This window comes from Pseudorasbora parva, chromosome 10, assembly GCF_024679245.1.
Source record: "Pseudorasbora parva isolate DD20220531a chromosome 10, ASM2467924v1, whole genome shotgun sequence".
NCBI lineage: Eukaryota > Metazoa > Chordata > Actinopteri > Cypriniformes > Gobionidae > Pseudorasbora > Pseudorasbora parva.
This window is the reverse complement of record NC_090181.1, coordinates 45,471,003-45,492,193: the sequence shown is the minus strand read 5'-3', so window position 1 is coordinate 45,492,193 and position 21,191 is coordinate 45,471,003. Positions and strand designations below refer to the sequence as shown.

The window sequence follows — 21,191 nt, the reverse complement described above, 5'->3', positions numbered from 1 at the left end:
TGGTTCGGGCGGAAACGTTGGCCCTATATATAATGTTCCGGCCTAGGATCTAGTCGCAACCATTCCTTGTTCAGCCCGGGGTGGGGCTCTAAAGACTATTCCTCTTATTTTTATACATCGGAAGATAATTTATAAAGTGAAGTCATTTGACAAAGTGTTATTTTTCTGTGTTTGTTTATGTGTGTATATGATGTTGAGATATAGATATATATATATATATATATATATATATATATATATATATATATATATATATATATATATATATATATATATATATATATATATATATATATATATATATATATATGTGTGTTTATTTTGTGTAATGGCCATTATTTGTGTATGTGTTTTCCCCTTTTTGCGTTAATTGGTGCTGGTCACCTGTGTATAAATTCCTGCCTTGTGTTTTTAAGAGTCAGTTCTGTGAGAGGGCAGGTCTTAAAAATTAAATGATTGATTTTATTTCTCGAACCTTCTGTGAAAGCTGGTGGAGGAAACTTAAAAAATAAAATAAAACATTATGAACTGAAAAATATTAATGATGCTGTTATTAAAAAATAATTTGACAGCGTATTAACACCTAATTACATTTTAATGACAAATTAAACTTGTGCCACTGAAAAAAATTTATGACATTATAATAGCCTCAGTCAACATCAAAACCAACCACATGACAGTTTAAGGTTAACCCTATAAGCTAAGTAAGTTTCTTAAATTTGATAATCTGTTATGTCATGTTTATGACAGGTTATGTTGTCTTGGTAATGTCAAGTTGTCATGACAAAGACACTGACAGGTTATGATGTATTGGTTTATGTCAAGTTGTCATAACAAAGACAACTCCGAAATGTCATCATTGCATTAAAAATGACATAATTAAGCGAATGACACTTAATGACAGTTGTCATAAACATGCATAAAAACTCCTTCATATTCATGACACGTGTCATGTCATAATTATGAAGGTGTCATGTCAGTCTTATGCACACCCCTTCAAGTAAAGTGTTACCACTTAATCTAAATTTCTCCATTCAGTTCATAAACCATAACTCCATCTAGGACAGCCAGGAACCTTGGAGTTGTGATTGATGACCAGTTAAACTTCACTGACCACATTACTGCATGTACTATATATATATATATATATATATATATATATATATATATATATATATATATATATATATATAAAATTGTTTGTGTACTGTTCAATTAACTGACACTTGCAGGCTGTTGCCCTTGTTTGTTTAGTTGCTTCTATTGCTCTCCTCTTTTGTAAGCCGCTTTGGATAAAAGCGTCTGCTAAATGATTAAATGTAAAATGTAAATGTAACGCCTTTCTGAGCCATCGGATTTCAACACAAATATCTTCAAATGTCTCTGAAGATGAACGGAGTAATCCTGTCCACACCTGCAGGAGGTAGTAGTGCTCATCACTCAAAAAAAACTGCAACTTGGACTGCAGATATACAAACCATTAGCAAGCAGCACTTGATCGATGTTGATCGATGTTGATCACTGCTCTCCCAGATCTTATCCATGCTAGGCTGCAGGGATGGGAAGAATATTTAAGGTTCTCTCCCAGAACAATGACAACCATCTTTGACAATAGTGGTGTTTACAGAATTAGGATTCAAAGACAAACATGCCTGGTCCCCGACTATATGATAAAAATGTATTTTACCCTCAAAATCAAATATAAAATCAACAATAAAACTTAATTTGTATGTCTTGTAGTTTTTTGTTTGTTTGGTTTTTGTTTCATTGTAGGTTAAAACAAAAGAGACACACTGTTTTTTTTGCATCAACAAACTTTTTATTTGATGTATTTTCAGTTCTTAATTCTCACTTTTCAAAAACACGTGCTTGAATCATCAGATGCAACAGTATCAGATATGAATTCCTCTCAACCCGTGATCTCCTCACTGTGATTCAGTATTCCTGGGAAGTAACAGATAAGATGTGTTAATCAGGTGTAATTTTACTAATAAGATCCTCACACCATTCAGACTACTGTGATGAAGTGAATAGCCTACTGTCTTCAACAGTCTAGCAGTAGGAAAAGGCTGTAGTTTACAATGAAACATTGACTTCCTATATTGTTTCCATATTGTGTGTTTCTCATACAGTTGTTTTTTTTTCATTAGTAGCTGTAAATAAGTTATTTTCTATGTAATATTAATATTTCAACAATACAAGACTAAAACAGTTCTGGGGTCTCATTTATAAAGCGTGCGTATGCACAAAATGGGGCTAGAAACGTACGTACGCCAGTTCCCATGCAAATAGTGATGTTACGTCCGTGAACGAATCGTTCTTTTTGAATGAATCTTTTAGGTAAACGAATCTCTCTCGTTAACGTAGTCTATTGACTCATGTTTCTCGTTCACTGAAATTCCTCCCTCCACCGCAGCGTGGCGCTATTAGCAGCGCTGTCGACTGTTTTATTGAGTTAAAGAATGACAAAACCTCAAGCCAATAGCGTTCGAGTATGAGATGTGACGGAGAATGTGATTTGTTGAATTCAGTGAACGAATACGCCCTTTACTGACCGAGAGGCTTTGACTCTGAACGAGAAATCTCGTTTGTGAACGAATTGGTAGGCTACATGTCGTTCGTGAATGAAATGAACCAGTTGTTGAAGGATACTGATAGCGAACAGCTCGGCTCATGTAGGTGGCATATTTGGCAGCAAAGAAAGAAATGTACACTTTACCACTGTAATGAAAACAGTAATAATGCAGGTTGATGCTTAAAGGGGTACTTCAGCGCTGGGAAGATGAATCTGTATTTAAACTGGGTCATCAATGTAGTAGAAATGTGAAATTATTTTTGAATTTGGTGCCTTCTAGACTGAGAAAAGACAAAAAATGTATTTTTCTCTCATGGGGATGAAAGACTACAATTCCCAGAATCCTTCGCTGCCCTGTGAGGCCATTCCCAAAGCCACCAACTTCATTACAGTGACTGAGTTGAAGAAGACACTACAATTAAAAATTGAACGTGTCTGTTCAATATAATGAGTGAGTCGCCGCGCGAGTCTCACAGCACTGAGCACTAACTGCAGGAGTGAGATAAATGAGCTGATGAGGTGTCGTGATGAGAGCTGAGGTAATCGCGACTACACTCGCGGCATACATTCACAACGCGAGTTCAGTCTGGCGCGCTTCAGTTCATGCCTTTGCAAGCTTAACTTTCATAGAAATTAATTTGAGAAGTTAGAAGACTTACATTGCGCACCACAGCTCCGTTTAAATGAGTGCCTGTAAGTTAGCTGAGCTGAGCTCTCCAGTGTAATCTCCCATCCCCCATGCGCAGATTCAAAACATGCGGAAATGGCTCCCTCTGCTGGCTGTAGTCTTTAGCCTTTGGGCAAACATTCCTCCTATGATGCAAATATCGTCAATTTACACCATAGGAGGAATTTTTCCAGAAATAAAATGCATAAATCTCATCTCAGGGGGATATGAGGGGGGAAAGCACAATAATTTGAATATACTCCAGGGTTTCTACTGATACAAAGCCATATGCTAATCGCTGAAGTAACCCTTTAAATGATTACTACAGAGTAAAGTGTGTTTGTATTTTATTTTATGTTTGAACCGTTTTCTTCATTACGTTTGAGTCATGTCATGCACTTCTCTAAAAACTGTAAAACAATTAAAAAATGTGACAGTGGCCTATGCTTAAAAAGATCTTGTGTGTCACGTCAGTAAATAGCATTCTGAGCTACTGAACGAACATCACTGACCGAGTTGCTGTTTTGAGTCTGAACGAGAGAGAGATCTCGTTCGTGAACGAACTGGTACTTCTCGTTCGCGAACGAAATGAACCAGCTCTGAACGAGAGAGAGAGAGAGAGAGAGAGAGAGAGAGAGAGAGAGAGAGAGAGAGAGAGAGAGAGAGAGAGAGAGATCTCGTTCGTGAACGAACTAGGCTACCTCGGTCATTTAGCATGCGTGTCAGTCTCGTTCAGCAATCAGCAGAAAGCGGATGCAAAGCACAGTTATAGACAAACCTCATGTTTATAACTCCATGTTTACCATAATCCCAGATATATGAATGTCTAAATGTGTGACCAAACAATTAAATATTAATCATGCAAGAAAACATGCTCTGTTCATCTGAACCACTTATTTAGGCTTATTTTATTTAATGAGTAGATTATGCACATTTTAATAAAGCCAAATCAGTTTTTTGTAAGTAAATACGTTGGTTGACTTAAGACATTACACATAAAACACTTTTTTTGTCACCTGCGGTCATATTTATGTAATATTTAAAACAAATGTTACTGAACGAATCAATGAACAAATCTGAACGAATCATTTTGGTGAACGAACTGAAAATGAACAACTCTCTTAAAAGAATCAAAATTTCCACCACTACACGCAAAGGCTGTGATCTATAAAAACAAACTTGACGGGAGAATGTGCGCACCTTTAAGCAAACTTTGAGACCTGCGTACGCACATTCTGGAGACAAAGGAAATTGGCAACACAGATGGTGAGGTCGTGAACTGAAGTTAGATTGTAGAAAATAAATGTCAGAAAAACGATTATAAGAATTAATGACATTTAATTGTTGACATTGATTATTTTGTTGCCAGTTAACAAAATAAATCAATTGACACTTAATTACATTGTATATTTGGGTGATTTATTAAACTCAATCAATTAAGATTCTCTTCGTTGTGATCTTAATGAATGTTAAATGAATAGTTTAACATAAAACAGGTGATAGCCCAGTATCACTCAATCATGTTATAATGCTATTAGAAATAGCAATACTCAATTTCACCACACAGGGTCCCTCTAACTGTGTATAAATTCAAACTAAGATTTATCAAGAAGATCGTCACAGAAAATAAAACAGATTTCTTAGTGTCAATTTCTCAATTTCTAGTTATTACTAGTATTAGGGCACACTTTCAGGGTAAAACAATATACTTTACAAAGTCACAAACACGGTAGTGGCACCCTACACAAACACAAAACAACGGTCAGCATCTTTATCAGACGAATTTAAACTATTATGGAAATCAAATATAACATGCACATGATCCTATGCACTTCTTTCACATACATTATGCACTTAAACATGACATTGTACACTTACCAAATTCTGTTTTCTCGAGAACTTGTAACACTCGTCACATGTAATCACATAAACTCTCCGATCATCCTGAACCTTAACCATAAAATACACATTTCACATAAACAGGATGAAATAAACACAGTCTATTACACCAGATTAATGGATTATCATCACATTTACTCACGTAGATAATGGATTTAAACTATGATGTTTAACATGGACTTCATCTCTCATGCACTGCTCACGCGACCTGTCTCTATCGCACTCTTAGTGCGTCATCGTTAGTGGCCACTCTTAAAGGGGAAGTACACATTTAGTGTCGGGGCTTTATATTCTAATTCCACCCGGTTACATTCTCCCCTGCTTACTGGTCAACGTCCTCGGTGACAGTGTAAGAATTTCTCAACTCCTTGACAGCTTCTCTGAAGAACACTGTTCCTAAATTAGCTATCATTTCTGACACTGCATTGTGACTAAGAGCTGATCTAGGCTCGCGATATGGATTGGAATGTTGGCCCACATTAGATCTGGTGCTCCTTCGAAATGAGGGCAAATTAGAAACCTCCCCTTGTTCCTGAAACCCTTCCTCAAGATTTATTCCGTCCAGAACCTTGGGATCACTAGAAGCCACCTCTGGATCTCTTGTCTCAGTTTCAACTTCAGTTTCAGTCTCTGCAAGATTTTGAGCTCTACTTGGGCCAGTACATTCCAAGAGCACTAGACCGTCCTCCAGGCTCTCATCACCTTCATCCACGGTTGAAAACCCATCCATTTCAACATTAGGCTCAACATCCTTCTTGCGAGCCACTGAAGTGGGAACATGCACACAGGGTCTGAGATCTACCCTATTCACTCTTTTGATGGGCCCTCCTTCCACAGGCTCCACCGTATGTGTGGTCCCTTGAATCTCTATCACCCGGTATTGGGTCGAATGCCAGGCGTCCTGTATCTTATTCCTTCCCAGGGGTCGATTCCTTAGGTATACCATCTGGCCAACCTCAATGGACGGGCAATACACTTTATCATGAGAAAGATCAATCCGCTCCGCTGCTTTTTTTCCAGTATAGACCTTGGCCCGTTCATGAGCCTCCTTCAGGCGTTTCTGATGGACTGCTAACCAGTCATGAGTTGGCTTTGCCCCCGATTCTCTTCCAACCAATGCATCTACAGGCAAATGAGGGTCCACACCAAACAACAGATAGAATGGAGAATACCCTGTTGTCGAATGTGGGGTAACATTGTAGGCGTAGACAAGCTCTGCCAGATGCTCAGGCCACCGTCTTTTTGTCTCAGGGGGAAGTGTCCGAAGCAACTCATGAAGGGTGCGATTAAAACGCTCGCACTGAGCATTTCCAGTTGGATGATGGGGGGTGGTACGACTCTTCTTCACTCCATACAGCTTGCATAATTCTGCGATCACCTCACTTTCAAAATTTCGGCCCTGGTCTGAATGTAGCCGTTCTGGGACTCCGAATTTCATGAACCACTCCCTCAAGAGAACTTTAGCTGTGGTGTCAGCTTTCTGGTCCCGCGTTGCAAAAGCTTGCGTAAACTTGGTGAACACATCAGTGACAACCAAGACGTTCTCCCTTCCATCAGTAGCTGGCTCCAGCAAAGTGAAATCTACTGCCACCACCTCTAGAGGCCGACTAGCCAGGAATGACTTCATGGGCGGATGTACTTTAGGCTGAGGCATTTTTGTGAGAATACAGCGCTGGCAATTCTTGATCCATTGCTCAACGTCTCCATACATCCCCACCCAGTAACATCTAGGCTTCAGCAGTTGCAGGGTCCTTTCAATCCCCTGGTGCCCCATTCCAGCATGCACACTCTCAAGCACCTGGGTTCTTAAGCAGATGGGGACCAACAGTTGTAAGCACTCCCCATGACGCATATCCTCCACTACGCGATACAACAATCCATCCTTTTCCCTTAGTCGCTTCCACTGCTTCAGGAGCGAGCGTACTGGTTTCGACAGGATTTTTACTTCAAAGCCTGCAGGTTTACGTTTCTGGTCCCAAAAGACCCTGAATTCTTTCAGCACTGGATCTTGTCTCTGAAATGCTGCCAACTGCTCTTTAGAATAGCCAGGCCACACAGGGGTATTCCCCTGTTCCTGAGTGCTTGCCAGCTCACCCGTATCCATGGCACGCATCTGCCTGACTTCACATCTCTCAATTCCAGCGTTGACCAATTCAGCATCAAGAGCAGTCCCACGTCGCACCATGCTACAAATAGTCACACAATTGTCATATTCAACATCTTCTAGGTCCATCACAGGCTCCCCTGCCAAGGGCTGCCTAGACAATGCATCTGCAGCATGATTACACCGGCCGGGTCGATATTGGACATCAAAATCAAATGCCGCTAACTGCGCCACCCATCTTTGTTCCAGAGCTCCTAGCTTGGCGGTGTTTAGGTGACACAGTGGGTTATTATCTGTGATGATGGTAAATTTCGAACCCAGCAAGTAACTTCTGAATTTTTCAGTTACTGCCCACTTGAGGCTCAACAGCTCCAATTTCATGCTGCTATAATTCTTGTCATTCCGTTCAGCATTCCGCAACCGCCGACTTGCATAAGAGATTACCCTTTTTTTTCCTTCTTGCTGCTGCATAAGGATGGCTCCTAATCCCTGGTTGCTTGCGTCAGTCTCCAGGATAAATGGGGCAGAGAAATCAGCAAATCCGAGCACAGGAGCACTAGTCAGTTTTTCCTTCAAAGCATCAAAGGATGCCTGACACTCAGGACTCCACCCACTGATCACTTTTTGGTTCACTTTGGCTGGTGGTCCTTCGTTCAGACATTGGTTGACTAGATCATGCAGCGGCCCTGCGATTTTTGAGAAGCCAGGGACAAATCTCCTGTAATAGCCACAGAACCCAAGAAACGACCTCAGAGCTTTCAGAGTGGTGGGTACCGGCCACTGCTTCACAGCGGAAATCTTGTTAGGGTCAGTGGCTATACCCTCAGCTGATATCTGATGTCCCAAAAATGTCACTGTAGATTGTAGGAAATGACATTTACCTACTTTCACTTTAAGCCCGGTCTCCTGTAGCCTTGTTAACACAGACCTCAGCCTCACCAAATGCTCGGGAAACGTTTTGGAGAACACCAAGATGTCGTCCAAATAAACGAGCATAATCTGAAAAATGAGATCATTCATGGTTGTTTGCATTAATCTTTGGAAAGTTGCAGGCCCGTTGCAAACCCCCATTGGCATTCTCAGGTGCTCGTACAGCCCAAAAGGTGTGGTAAAGGCTGTCTTGTGCCGATCCTTTTCTGCAACAGCCACCTGGTGATAACCACTAGCCAGGTCAATGCTTGAAAAGAACTGGGCGCCTCGTAGCACATCAAAACTCTCATCCACTCGTGGTAGTGGATAGGCGTCCCGCTTGGTTTTCAGATTTAGTTTGCGGTAGTCAACGCACAACCTAATACTACCGTCAGCCTTTCTCACAATCACCACTGGAGATGCATAGGCACTCGAGCTCTCCTGGATAACACCTTTTCTCAACAGTTGCGCTATATGTTCCTTTGCCTCTCTGTACTGGTTCGGTGGAATTCGGCGATACGGCAGGTTAACAGGCACATCGTCCACTAAGTTAATCTCATGCTGTACCCTGTCCGTAAATCCAAGATCCTCTTCCTCTACGGCAAACACATCGGCAAATTCGGCTAATAATGCTTTCAACTCGGTTTGCTGCTCGACCGTACCTCCGATGTCCAGCTGGGATACCACTTTGGACCACGGATCCTGCCTTGGCGGTGACTTGACCCCCATAGAGATCTCTTCGGAATTGGCAGAAATACGTTGGAATGTTACTTTGTGTCCTGGGTCATTATCCACCACCCTCACTTGTGACAGAACACCGATGCGAGTCCTAGGGGGCAGCCACACATCTTCACTAGACAGGTTAAGCAACTGGACAGGGCCCTCGTAATGGTTTGAGCTTACCACCGTCGGCATAACCAGCACACCTCCTGACAAAGCTAAGTATGTTGGCTCTAGCAGCCACTGGCTTCCACCTTCCGCACTCACCGTCCACCCTTTTGCCATTACAGTAATTATGGAGCTCGCTGGAACATGGACCCTACTCCTCCCTGACACTCTGGCCAGGCGACTCTTAGGAACATCACACGTCTGTACCTGCTGGAATGCGTTCCTCCAATCAGTCTCTAGCCCCCCTTCCCATGGAGCCTCGAATTCAGACTGCACTATCTGCCGACACCGACTTATGATGTTCATCCCCACAATGCAGGAAACAGCTTTTGAAGAGAGCGGAGGATCCTTTACCACTAAGAAACCACAATTTGGAATTTTCCTGCCCATCGTCTCTACCTCTAGCTCAAGATATCCTAAGTACGGGATGTCCAGCCCGTTGGCGGCCGTAAGCCTGAGCCACCCAGTGGTCGAAAGCATGTCTTCATCATCACCCCCCAAGTGCTGTCGAAAGAAACTTTCAGATATCGTACTCACTTGGCTGCCCGTGTCCAGTAGACAAGATACTTCCAAACCAAGAACCTTAATGTTTACTTGAGGACATGTCCCTACTGCCCGCTTCAGCAGTTCTTCATGACTTGAGTCTACAGGTTGGCCCTGGATTGCTTGACTCACAGCAACCCGGGCGTCCCGTTTCCCGACTCACTGGAAAGGGGTGCAGGTTTCTTAAAGTTCCGTTTCTGGGGACAATTTCTTGCAATATGCCCAGCTTCCTGACATTTTAGGCATATGGGCTTGCCATCCTCAGTGAATCGTAACTGGGCTCGGGCGTTGTTTCCCTGCAGGCCTCCAGCCCTCTGTTGCTGTGTCATTAAGCTTTTAACAGCCTGTGTTAACTCAAGGATCTGCCTGCCCTGTTCAGTGACTACATCCATTACTTTGGATAAAGCATCAGGCTTATGGCCCATGGCTTTCATTTCTGCACAATGTGCGCTTTCACTGAAGGAGCCATACGGACCACTTCGACTTTTAGGAGTTCGAACCCTCCCAGACGGCTCCTCCCAGCCCCAGAGATACGCTTCCTCCCTCACTTCTACCATAGAAGACTCAGGCTTGTCCCTTACATATCGTCGAAGTTCCCGTCTGAGTGCAGGGTCTCGGATGCCCTCTACAAACTGATCTCTTAGCATTATCTTTTCATCTCCCACAGCCTCGGGTGCACGCTTAGTAATCTGAACGAGAGCCTGAGCTAGTGCATGAGAGAAATCACGAATATCCTCCCCCTCTTTCTGCTTACGACTATAAAAGTCCTGGAGGAGTTGGGCACTGCTGCGCCTATCAGTGAAAGCCTCTCTAAGATAAGTGAGTATGTCAGTGGCTGTATCAGTGTCTACATCACTTCGCAACCGAACCTCTTCTAATGCAGCACCTCGCAGCAAAGCCATAATAAAATCACACTCATCATTGGGTGTAAAGTTTCGGGCTCTTAAAGCACGCTCAACCTCTTCTACAAACTCATCTACTGTTCTCCCATCTTTTTCGCTATCCCCGGTGAATGGGCTGATGTGACGTTCTCGGGGTACATACACATAAGTCTTATTAAGCCCACCCTTCAAAGACTCAAGAGTAGCCATTGCGTTATCGTGCTTTTGACTCAGTTCTCTCAACTTCAGACGAATGTCGTCCTCTTCCCCCTCTGAATGGTCAGACATGTTGCAAGTCACAGTCTTGAACGTGGTAGCTAAAAGGGACAGTTCGTGCCTACTTCAGAAATCCACGGGAAACACACGTCACCACTCTGTCACGTCCTGGCACCTTCCTACGTCCCGTCTCTGCTCTGCGCGGAACACTCCGTCGGGCCGTAGTAAGCTCCTTTCTCACCGCAGGCCTTCACCACTACCGTGTTTGCTTACCCCTGTGCCACTAACACTTAACTATCACTGGCAATATTGAGTTATAAAAAAAAAGACCCCACTCCTGGTACCAAATTTTGTTGCCAGTTAACAAAATAAATCAATTGACACTTAATTACATTGTATATTTGGGTGATTTATTAAACTCAATCAATTAAGATTCTCTTCGTTGTGATCTTAATGAATGTTAAATGAATAGTTTAACATAAAACAGGTGATAGCCCAGTATCACTCAATCATGTTATAATGCTATTAGAAATAGCAATACTCAATTTCACCACACAGGGTCCCTCTAACTGTGTATAAATTCAAACTAAGATTTATCAAGAAGATCGTCACAGAAAATAAAACAGATTTCTTAGTGTCAATTTCTCAATTTCTAGTTATTACTAGTATTAGGGCACACTTTCAGGGTAAAACAATATACTTTACAAAGTCACAAACACGGTAGTGGCACCCTACACAAACACAAAACAACGGTCAGCATCTTTATCAGACGAATTTAAACTATTATGGAAATCAAATATAACATGCACATGATCCTATGCACTTCTTTCACATACATTATGCACTTAAACATGACATTGTACACTTACCAAATTCTGTTTTCTCGAGAACTTGTAACACTCGTCACATGTAATCACATAAACTCTCCGATCATCCTGAACCTTAACCATAAAATACACATTTCACATAAACAGGATGAAATAAACACAGTCTATTACACCAGATTAATGGATTATCATCACATTTACTCACGTAGATAATGGATTTAAACTATGATGTTTAACATGGACTTCATCTCTCATGCACTGCTCACGCGACCTGTCTCTATCGCACTCTTAGTGCGTCATCGTTAGTGGCCACTCTTAAAGGGGAAGTACACATTTAGTGTCGGGGCTTTATATTCTAATTCCACCCGGTTACATTTATTTGATTTGAAGTGTTTAAAATTAATGAAATATTTTTTTAAATAAAATAATTCTTTATTAAAAAAACTACCTGAGAAGTATTTTATACAATTTAGTTTTTATTGATATTTTTAGATAGTTATTCTACAACAGAAAAAGGATATTGAATGATTTTCAGCAATGTAATGTGTAAGGCACAAATGGAATTTATAGTCCATATCTAATTTTTTTCAATGTCTTTACCTTTGACAGTGTTAAACTTGGTGGATGCAAATGATATGCAGATGAGGACATGCATAGTAAAACTAAGCATTGTCAGCTCCATATATGGTGATTTCGGGGAGGAGACAGAGTGGAGAAGTACGTACGCACAATCTGCTGCTGGCTGTGATTTATAAAGGATTTTTTGCGCAGGTTCTGGCGTATGCATGGTTTTATAATTGAGAATTTGTTTGTGCTTTCGCACAATCTAGCTTTTGTAGGTACGCACACTTTTAGGATGAAATCTACGCAAAGCTTTATAAATGAGACCCCTGGTCGTCTTATATTTTCTTTCCATTCTGATAGCTGTTCCTTTGGTTGTGGCTTGTTTAATCTATACTTAAAGAAATAAAAGGGGAATAGGTTGTTGGGATAAAGCTGAATGCCACTCGGGTTATATCTAGTAATTCCATCATTTCCAGTAACTTGTTTACCTGGTTTAGAGCCACATTGACCACTGTAGAGTCTCTAAAGGTGGCTTTACAGGCAAATCCTGAGATACAGATGGAGATGATGAACTGAGTAATGGTGAACACCAGCATTATTACACTTATCCCCAGATAAATTATCTGAAAAATATTCAACAAGATCATATAAAAGTAGATTACAAATAATATCCCATCAATTATATTGAGTGAGGTGCTAAAAGTTAATATTACACTATGAAGAGGCTTCATGTTGCTTTCAAACACTTGAAACACAAGCCACATTGACTACTTTATAACTTTTATGATGCCTTTTGTGTCTTTTGAAGTATAATTTCCAGTCGTTAATCATTACAACTTTATGTAAAAGACTGAACAGCATAATCTTTATAAGTAAAAATTAGTTTCAATTAGGAGCAATTCAATTGACTGATAGACAACTACTCTGTAAGTGTTTGTAACTTTTCTCATTTGATTGTTTGTTCATTTGTTGTTGGATAAGTGTGTCTGTGTAGTGCAGAGGTGTGTATTATTAGTTTTGGTATATTCTCTCGGTGTGTGTGGGAGTTAGCATTTGTTGAGTTAGCATTTGTTTGGTCATTGCCACGTTGGGAGTGAATTTGTTGGGGGCGTTCCCAGCTGCTTTCAATAACGATACTCAAGTGAGTATAAATAGCGTGATAGTCCGCGGCAGCGGAAGCGGCAGTGTGAAGCCCTCCTTGTGTGAAGACCTACGAGTGTAAAGACTTCAACTCTTCCCAGTGCAACTCCGCCCGAGCAAGGACCCCGGCAAGGCACTTGAGTATCATCTTACTTTTCATTATTTGTGTTCGGTTCTTTTATAATTCCTATCTGGCCTTTTCTCTGATTTGTATTCACCATGTGCTTTCAAATCTCAATTATAACTACTAGCACTCGTAAATCACGCTCCGTACGCACGAGACGCCGTAATCATAATAATTTGCGCTATATCCTAACATCCTCTGCTACTTTACTCTTTATTCCAATTGGTCTCTGGAATTGCCAGTTGGCTGTAAACAAAGCAGACTTTATTTCATCTATTGGGACTCATTCTCAGCTTAGCCTCATGGCCCTAACTGAGACCTGGATCAAACCAGAGGACACTGCCACTCCTGCAGCCCTCTCAAGCAATTATACTTTTTCACACACTCCTCTGCCTATTGGGAGGGGTGGGGGTACTGGTTTGCTTATCTCAAATGATTGGAAATTTGATCCATTACCGTCTCTACTGGCCAATTCATTTGAATCGCACTCAATCACTATTACTCACCCTGTTAAAATCCATGTGGTAGTGGTCTATCGTCCTCCAGGTCACCTCGGTAACTTTGTGGAGGAGTTGGATGTGTTACTTTCTAGCTTCCCTGAGGATGGCACTCCACTGATTCTGCTTGGTGACTTCAACATCCATCTTGATAAACACCTAGCTGCAGACTTCAGCACTCTACTGACTTCATTTGACCTTAAGTTAGTATCTACTACGGCTACTCACAGATCAGGTAACCAATTAGACCTGGTCTACACACGCAACTGCTCCACGGACAACACTTTAATTACTCCATTACACACCTCAGACCACTTTCTCATCACTCTTAACCTCATACTGACTCCTGATACAAAATGTACTCCTACACAGATTACCTTTCGGCGTAATCTACGCTCACTCTCTCCCTCTCGCCTATCCACTATGGTTTCATCTTCACTCCCTCCACCTGCTCAGTTCTCAGCACTGGACACTAACAGTGCTACCGACACTCTTTGCTCCACTCTAACATCCTCCTTAGACAGTTTTTGCCCCCTTTCATCCAGACCTGCCCGCCCCACCCCATCTGCCCCCTGGCTGTCTGAAGTTCTCCGTGAACATCGCTCTGGACTCAGGGCGGCAGAGAGGAAATGGCAGAAATCTAAAAACAATACTGACCTTGCCTTTTATCAGTCTCTTCTCTCTTCTTTCTCTACAAATGTCTCCACTGCTAAAACATCATACTACCACAACAAAATCAACAATTGCTCTGACTCTCGCCAACTCTTTAAAACATTCTCCTCTCTCCTTTGTCCACCTCCTCCCCCTCCTTCATCAACTCTTACAGCTGATGACTTTGCATCATTTTTCACCAACAAAACAGCTCTCATTAGCAAACAGTTCTCCTCATCACAAACTGATAAGCACATCTCAACAACTAACACGAGCACGCTTCCATCCTTCTCTCTGCTCTCCGAGGCAGATATTTCTAAACTCATCCTTTCCAATCACCCTACTACCTGTCCACTTGATCCTATTCCCACTCACCTCCTTCAGGCTATTTCTTCTTCAATCACCCCTGCATTCACTCACATTGTCAACACTTCTCTTCACACGGGAACCTTTCCCACAGCATTTAAGCAGGCTCGGGTAACCCCACTGCTTAAAAAACCCTCTCTGAATCCAGCACTTTTAGAAAACTACCGACCGGTATCCCTTCTGCCTTTCATCGCAAAGACCCTTGAGCGAGTTGTGTTCAATCAACTCTCTATGTTTCTTGAACGGGACAACCTCCTAGACAACAACCAATCCGGCTTCAAAAGCGGCCATTCGACCGAGACTGCCTTGCTCTCGGTAACTGAGGCACTGAGACTGGCAAAAGCAGCTTCCAAATCCTCAGTGCTCATTCTGCTGGATCTGTCTGCTACTTTTGACACAGTTAACCACCAGATCCTCCTGTCAACACTTAAGAGGACGGGGATCTCAGGATCTGCTCTCCAGTGGTTCAGGTCTTACCTCTCTGGTAGGTCCTACAGGGTGTCATGGAGAGGTGAAGTGTCTAAGTCACATCATCTAGCTACTGGGGTTCCACAGGGCTCAGTCCTTGGACCACTTCTCTTCTCCATCTACATGTCATCATTAGGTTCTGTCATTCAGAAACACGGCTTCTCCTATCACTGCTATGCGGATGACACTCAACTCTACTTCTCATTTCAACCAGATGATCCTACAGTCATTGTTCGTATCGCTGCCTGTCTGACAGACATTTCTGACTGGATGAAAGAGCATCATCTTAAACTCAATCTTGCAAAGACAGAATTACTTCATATTTCTCCATTCAGCTTGGTTCATCGACCATAACTCCATCAAGGACAGCAAGAAACCTTGGAGTTGTGATTGATGACCAGTTAAAATTCACTGACCACATTACTGCAACAGCCCGGTCCTGCAGATTTGCTTTATACAACATTAGAAAGATTAGACCCTTCCTATCAGAACAGGCTGCACAACTCCTGGTTCAAGCTCTTGTTCTCTCCAGACTGGATTATTGTAATGCTCTTCTGTCTGGGCTTCCAGCATGCACTATCAAACCCTTGCAGCTGATCCAGAATGCAGCGGCGAGAGTGGTCTTTAATGAGCCGAAGAGAGAGCATGTTACGCCTCTCTTCATCAAACTGCACTGGTTGCCAATGGCTGCTCGCATCAAATTCAAGGCACTAGTTATCGCCTGCAAAACAACCACTGGCTCTGCACCAATATACCTAAATTCACTTGTTCAGACTTACACACCCTCCAGAAGCTTGCGTTCTGCGAGTGAGCGGCGCCTCGTGGTTCCATCCCAAAGAGGCATGAAATCGCTCTCACGGACATTTTCCTGGACCGTTCCTACCTGGTGGAATGACCTGCCGATCTCAATTCGTGCTGCCGAGTCTGTAGCCATTCTTAAAAAACATCTTAAGACACATCTTTTCCATTTGCACTTGACCAATACAGAATAGCACTTACTGATCACCACTGCAACGACCAAGAGCGCACACTCATGGATCATATCTACGTCTCTCATCCGGATTTGTGCCTTCAGGCGGGTATGTTACATAGTTATCATAACTATCAGAATCCAGTGTTCTGTATATTGCGTACGTGAGTTTTTGTTGTAGATGGCTATTGCTGCGCGTTTAGCTAGAATACAAAACCAACCCATTGGGCCACTGAATCTGCATTAACGACAACAGCTGGGGCAACAGCCTTAGTCCTAATGGGTTGTTATCATAGCTATCAAAATCCAGTGTTCGGCACTTTGCATACGTGAGTTTTTGTTGTAGATGTCTGTCTTTAAAAAAAAAATAAAAAAAAATTGTTGTGTATTGTGCTAATTAATTGAGATTTCTTACAGCTCTTACAGGTTTTTGGCCTTGTCTGTTCCGTTGCTTCTATTACTCTTCCCTTTTTTGTAAGTCGCTTTGGATAAAAGCGTCTGCTAAATGATTAAATGTAAATGTAAATGTAAATTAAATCATTTCTGATAAGTTTCTTACAAAGTAAATGATGACACAATTGTCATTTTGGGTGAACTATTCAAGTAAACAGCAATTAAAGAAAAAAAACACATTTAAACAGATCACATTAAAGTATTGCAAATTGTACATTTAGTACCTTCACATTTAAACATGTGTCACTAGAACCATATACATACCTTATAGTACCCCCATCGCTCGGAAAGCATTGCCATCTCTATGGACATCAGAAAAATGGCTATCACTGCAGTAATGGCACTGAGCACATTCATTATAAGAGAGGCCTTCACCTACAGGAGGAAAAGCTGACATGTGAAAAGTGACAGTAAGAGTACACTTATAAAAGTGAACTGCAGTTTTAAATATGTAAATTGTCATGTCATTGTTCTATAAGAAAGCTGAGATTAAAGTGCAAGTCTACTGGCCTTTTTAATGCTTTAACAAATAGCATATAAATGAATGTTTTTATTTTATTTTATTTTTTTTATTAAAGTGACGTGACAGCCAAGTACCCATACTCAAAATTTGTTCTCTGCTTTTAACCCAAGTTAGTGCACACACACATTAGGAGTAGTGAACACACACACTGAAAACCTACAAGGGTAACTTCAATATTACAGAAGAACATCACATGCTTCACAAAATCATAGAAAAAGAGAGAAAAAAGAAAATAACATCTATAAATTTTTTGAACAAGCATACACATTTTATATGAAAGTAAGAACCTCAAATTGCCGTTGTTTAAATTGCTTTGCTATTTTTAGATTTTGATCTTTGCACATCTATGCACATTGTATTCTCCTCCTTCTTAAGCACTGTGAAGTTGGGTTTGCCATTTATAAATATATTTATTTATTAGAAAATCTGGATTTTATACATTCATTTATCATTCAAACAAAATCCTGTCATCCAGCCATGTCATCCTTGCCTCTTTCATCCTCTTCCTTTTCAAAAAAATGTGTTTTAGGTGGACAGATCAATGCAGTACACCAGTACCACACCATACCTGGAGGAGGTCCATATTCCACGAGTAGGAATATAGTGTGGCCCCTTTAAGAGCTGGAATATACAGTCCCTGACAAAAGTCTTGTCGCTTGTGTACAAATTGACCTAAAGTGCCGCTGAAATATATTTCTAATCAAGATTTTTTTACAAGAAATGGCTCATTTTAATCCCACCAGCTTTTGTGATAATGTTTCAGTGAAAAACTAAACTTTCAAAAAGTATTCTAATATTCACAGCTTGGTAAAGCCCATTGAGTCAATTTTTGCTAAGACATAAGTGTTGTCACCTTGTCATATGAGCTTGACCTGTGACTAATAATGGATCAATTAGGTCTCAAGTGTGTATAAAAAAAAACCCAGTACACTAGACCTTCACATCAACGAGACCTGGTCACCTGAAGTCCCTGTGTCAACCAGAACAGTTTGTCGGATTCTGTCTCGAAATGGCCTCCATGGTCGAATCAGTGCCCAGAAGCCAGCACTAAACAAAAGACAATTGAAAAACCGTGTGGCATTTGCCAAGGCCCACAGCCTGCTAGAAGGATGGACGCTGGAAAAGTGGCAGAAGGTGGATTTTTCAGATGATTCTTCAGTTGAATTACACCACAGTCGCCGCAAATATTGCAGGAGACCTACTGGAGCCAGAATGGATCCGAGATTCACCCAGAAAACAGTGAAGTTTGGTGGCGGAAAAATCATGGTCTGGGGTTACATCCAGTATGGGGGTGTGCGAGAGATCTGCAGGGTGGAAGGCAACATCAATAGTCTAAAATACCAAGAAATCTTAGCTACCTCTTATATTCCCAACCATAAAAGAGGCCAAATTCTGCAGCAGGACGGTGCTCCATCGCATACTTCCATCTCCACATCAAAGTTCCTCAAGGCGAAGAAGATCAAGATGCTCCAGGATTGGCCAGCCCAGTCACCAGACATGAACATCATTGAGCATATGTGGGGTAGGATGAAAGAGGACGCATGGAAGACGAAACCAAAGAATATTGATGAACTCTGGGAGGCATGCAAGACTGCTTTCTTAGCTATTCAGTGTTTCCCACACATAGACTAATTTGTGGCGGCCCGCCACAGAATCAACACCGGCCGCCACATATTTTTACGACGCACGCACATTCGTTCACCGGATTTTCCTAGCTCTCCCTCCGCCTTTGCGCCTCTCTTACTCACTCACTCACTCGCACACACTCGGTGCGTGTCTTAAACAAATGTTGTTGGATTTTGCCGCATTTAGTGAGGCATAACAGTTAAAACAAGAGCCGTTAAATAACAGAGTTGCGACACGCGTTTATCTCGCGGCAGCGCGCGTGGTCACGGCGCTCAATAGCTCTCAATAATGCGTTATGTATGTTTTTGTCGATGGATACACGTGCTGGCTCCTCAGTGTGATACACTTCAACAGCGCTAATAAAAGAAAAACGTGGGCAAAACGGTCTCTCTTTGTAAACTTTGTTTAATGCATGCGAGTGCTGCCATTTGTCTGAATATGAGCAGTCATTTTCACCGTCATCACGCGGGTATATTCGCCTGAAGACGCAAATGAGAACTCGCGTGACCTGAGAGAAGATCTGTCTGTGCACTAGTCCCAACGTGCGCAAATATTGAGTCCTCTTTCAAATCCTGTGCTTAAACGGACAAACTCACACAAAAAGTATGTCAGAATGTCCATCTTGATGAGATCCAAGCAGACATAGTCTGAATAAGCCTATTCTGTATATGCCTTAAATGAACTTTATACAGAAAATACGACGACTATCCTTGCTTTAGGTCTTAAAGGGGCAGTAGCCTTTACTGCTGTCTGTTTAATGTCAAACAAAAGATAAAGACACCACTCACTGCTCCTGATTGAATAGCTTTTGTAAGTTTAATAAGGATTCATTTTTTATTTAAACAGTTAAATATGCCGTTATTTTACATTTGATTACTTTATTCCATTTCTCTACCTAATAACTAATGTTAGACCCACCTGAAAAATCCGAAAAGCATTGTTTATTTTATTCTTATCTTTGCTCATTAGTATTTATTTGTGCTGCTGCTTGTATTTAAGTTATTTGTTCTTATTTTTTTAAATTTTCATTTGACAGTAGCCCTTTTTCCCCTGAACATAGCAAATACCGAACTGTCCTGAAACCGTGAACCTAAAATAGTAATACAAACCGAACCGTGAGCAATCTGTACCGTTACACCTCTAGTGTAACTTATGCGAGGGGGTACCACAGAATTTTGAAAATGTTCAAAGGGTGCCATGACTGAAAAAAGGTTGGAAAACACTGGAATAGACAAAAGCTTCCCTATACAGGTATTTGCATTAGCAATTCTTTTGGTACTAAATACTATTTGTGCAATAATTATATTATATATATCATATTTGTAATGGCATTACCCACAAAGTGCCTGTATGGCTCTTTAATAAATAATAGTCAAGTTGATTAAAGTATTGCTGATCATAACTGCTTACTTATTTGTAGGTTTTACATTTGAATACATGTTTGACATGGTGAAATACTAGATTTCTTTAAATGTGAAATTTTAAAACGTTAATATTTCTATGAAAATTATTTATTTCATTGCATTAAACATCATTTGAGAGGGTTTTAGCTTTTCATATGAGCTATTTCTAACACCAATTAATTAATTAAAAGTCAGGTTAATATCAGGTATTTCTAGAAAATAGATAAGCAACAAGACTTTTGTCAGGGACTGTAGTGTGGCCCCTTTAAGAGCTGGAATATAGCGTGGCCCCTTTAAGAGCTTGAATATAGTGTGGTGGTACTTCGGCTCGGCGCAGTAAAAAGTCCCGGCCGAAACATCTTTCCTCACACCTCCCCCTCACTCTCTCATTTCTGTCAATAGGGAGATGTTAGGGGAGATGTGAGGGAAGATGTTTCGGCCGGGACTTTTTACTGCGCCGAGCCGAAGTACTCTCAGAAGTGCTATTCCGCCATACATTATAGTTCTCCTTTTTAATCCGATTAGAAACGCGCCACGTTTTATTTTGTCACCATACTTGATCGTTCAACTATTTGTGTAACTGTATTTAAATAGGGGAAACGTGGAGGTGTTTGGTACTTCTAACTTGATCTCTGTTTGGTTCCATAGTGAATAAACTGGGCTTAGAGAGCTAAGGTAAATGCTATCAGATCATCACCTCACGTCAGAGAGATTAAGTGCACGAACTGAGACGAGAGAGGTATTTAACAACTCATTTTAGTTAAGGGAATAACATAGTTTAATATGAAAAAGCGGTGAAGTATCCCTTTAAGAGCTGGAATATAGTGTGGCCCCTTTAAGAGCTGGAATATAGTGTGGCGCCTTTAAGAGCTGGAATATAGTGTGGCCCCTTTAAGA

The 21,191-nt window shown here is 41.3% G+C and overlaps 1 protein-coding gene and 1 long non-coding RNA gene across 2 annotated transcripts in view; both read right to left on the bottom strand.

The window, feature by feature from the left end:
• Positions 1 to 11,043: 11,043 nt before the first annotated feature.
• LOC137091650 (uncharacterized) lies at positions 11,044 to 11,793 on the bottom strand. The gene is made up of 3 exons (XR_010908112.1): positions 11,715 to 11,793; positions 11,552 to 11,623; positions 11,044 to 11,413 (listed from the first exon to the last, which is right to left on the bottom strand). It is a non-coding gene; the product is annotated as an uncharacterized lncRNA (long non-coding RNA).
• An 18-nt stretch (positions 11,794 to 11,811) lies between these two features.
• Positions 11,812 to 21,191, bottom strand: part of LOC137090471 (membrane-spanning 4-domains subfamily A member 12-like) — a 31,364-nt gene continuing 21,984 nt past the window's right edge. The window contains exons 5-7 of the mRNA XM_067454433.1: positions 17,007 to 17,117; positions 12,562 to 12,696; positions 11,812 to 11,823 (exon numbers count right to left, since the gene is read on the bottom strand). Coding sequence (XP_067310534.1) covers positions 11,812 to 11,823; positions 12,562 to 12,696; positions 17,007 to 17,117 — 258 coding nt within the window. The remainder of the gene's footprint in view (positions 11,824 to 12,561; positions 12,697 to 17,006; positions 17,118 to 21,191) is intronic.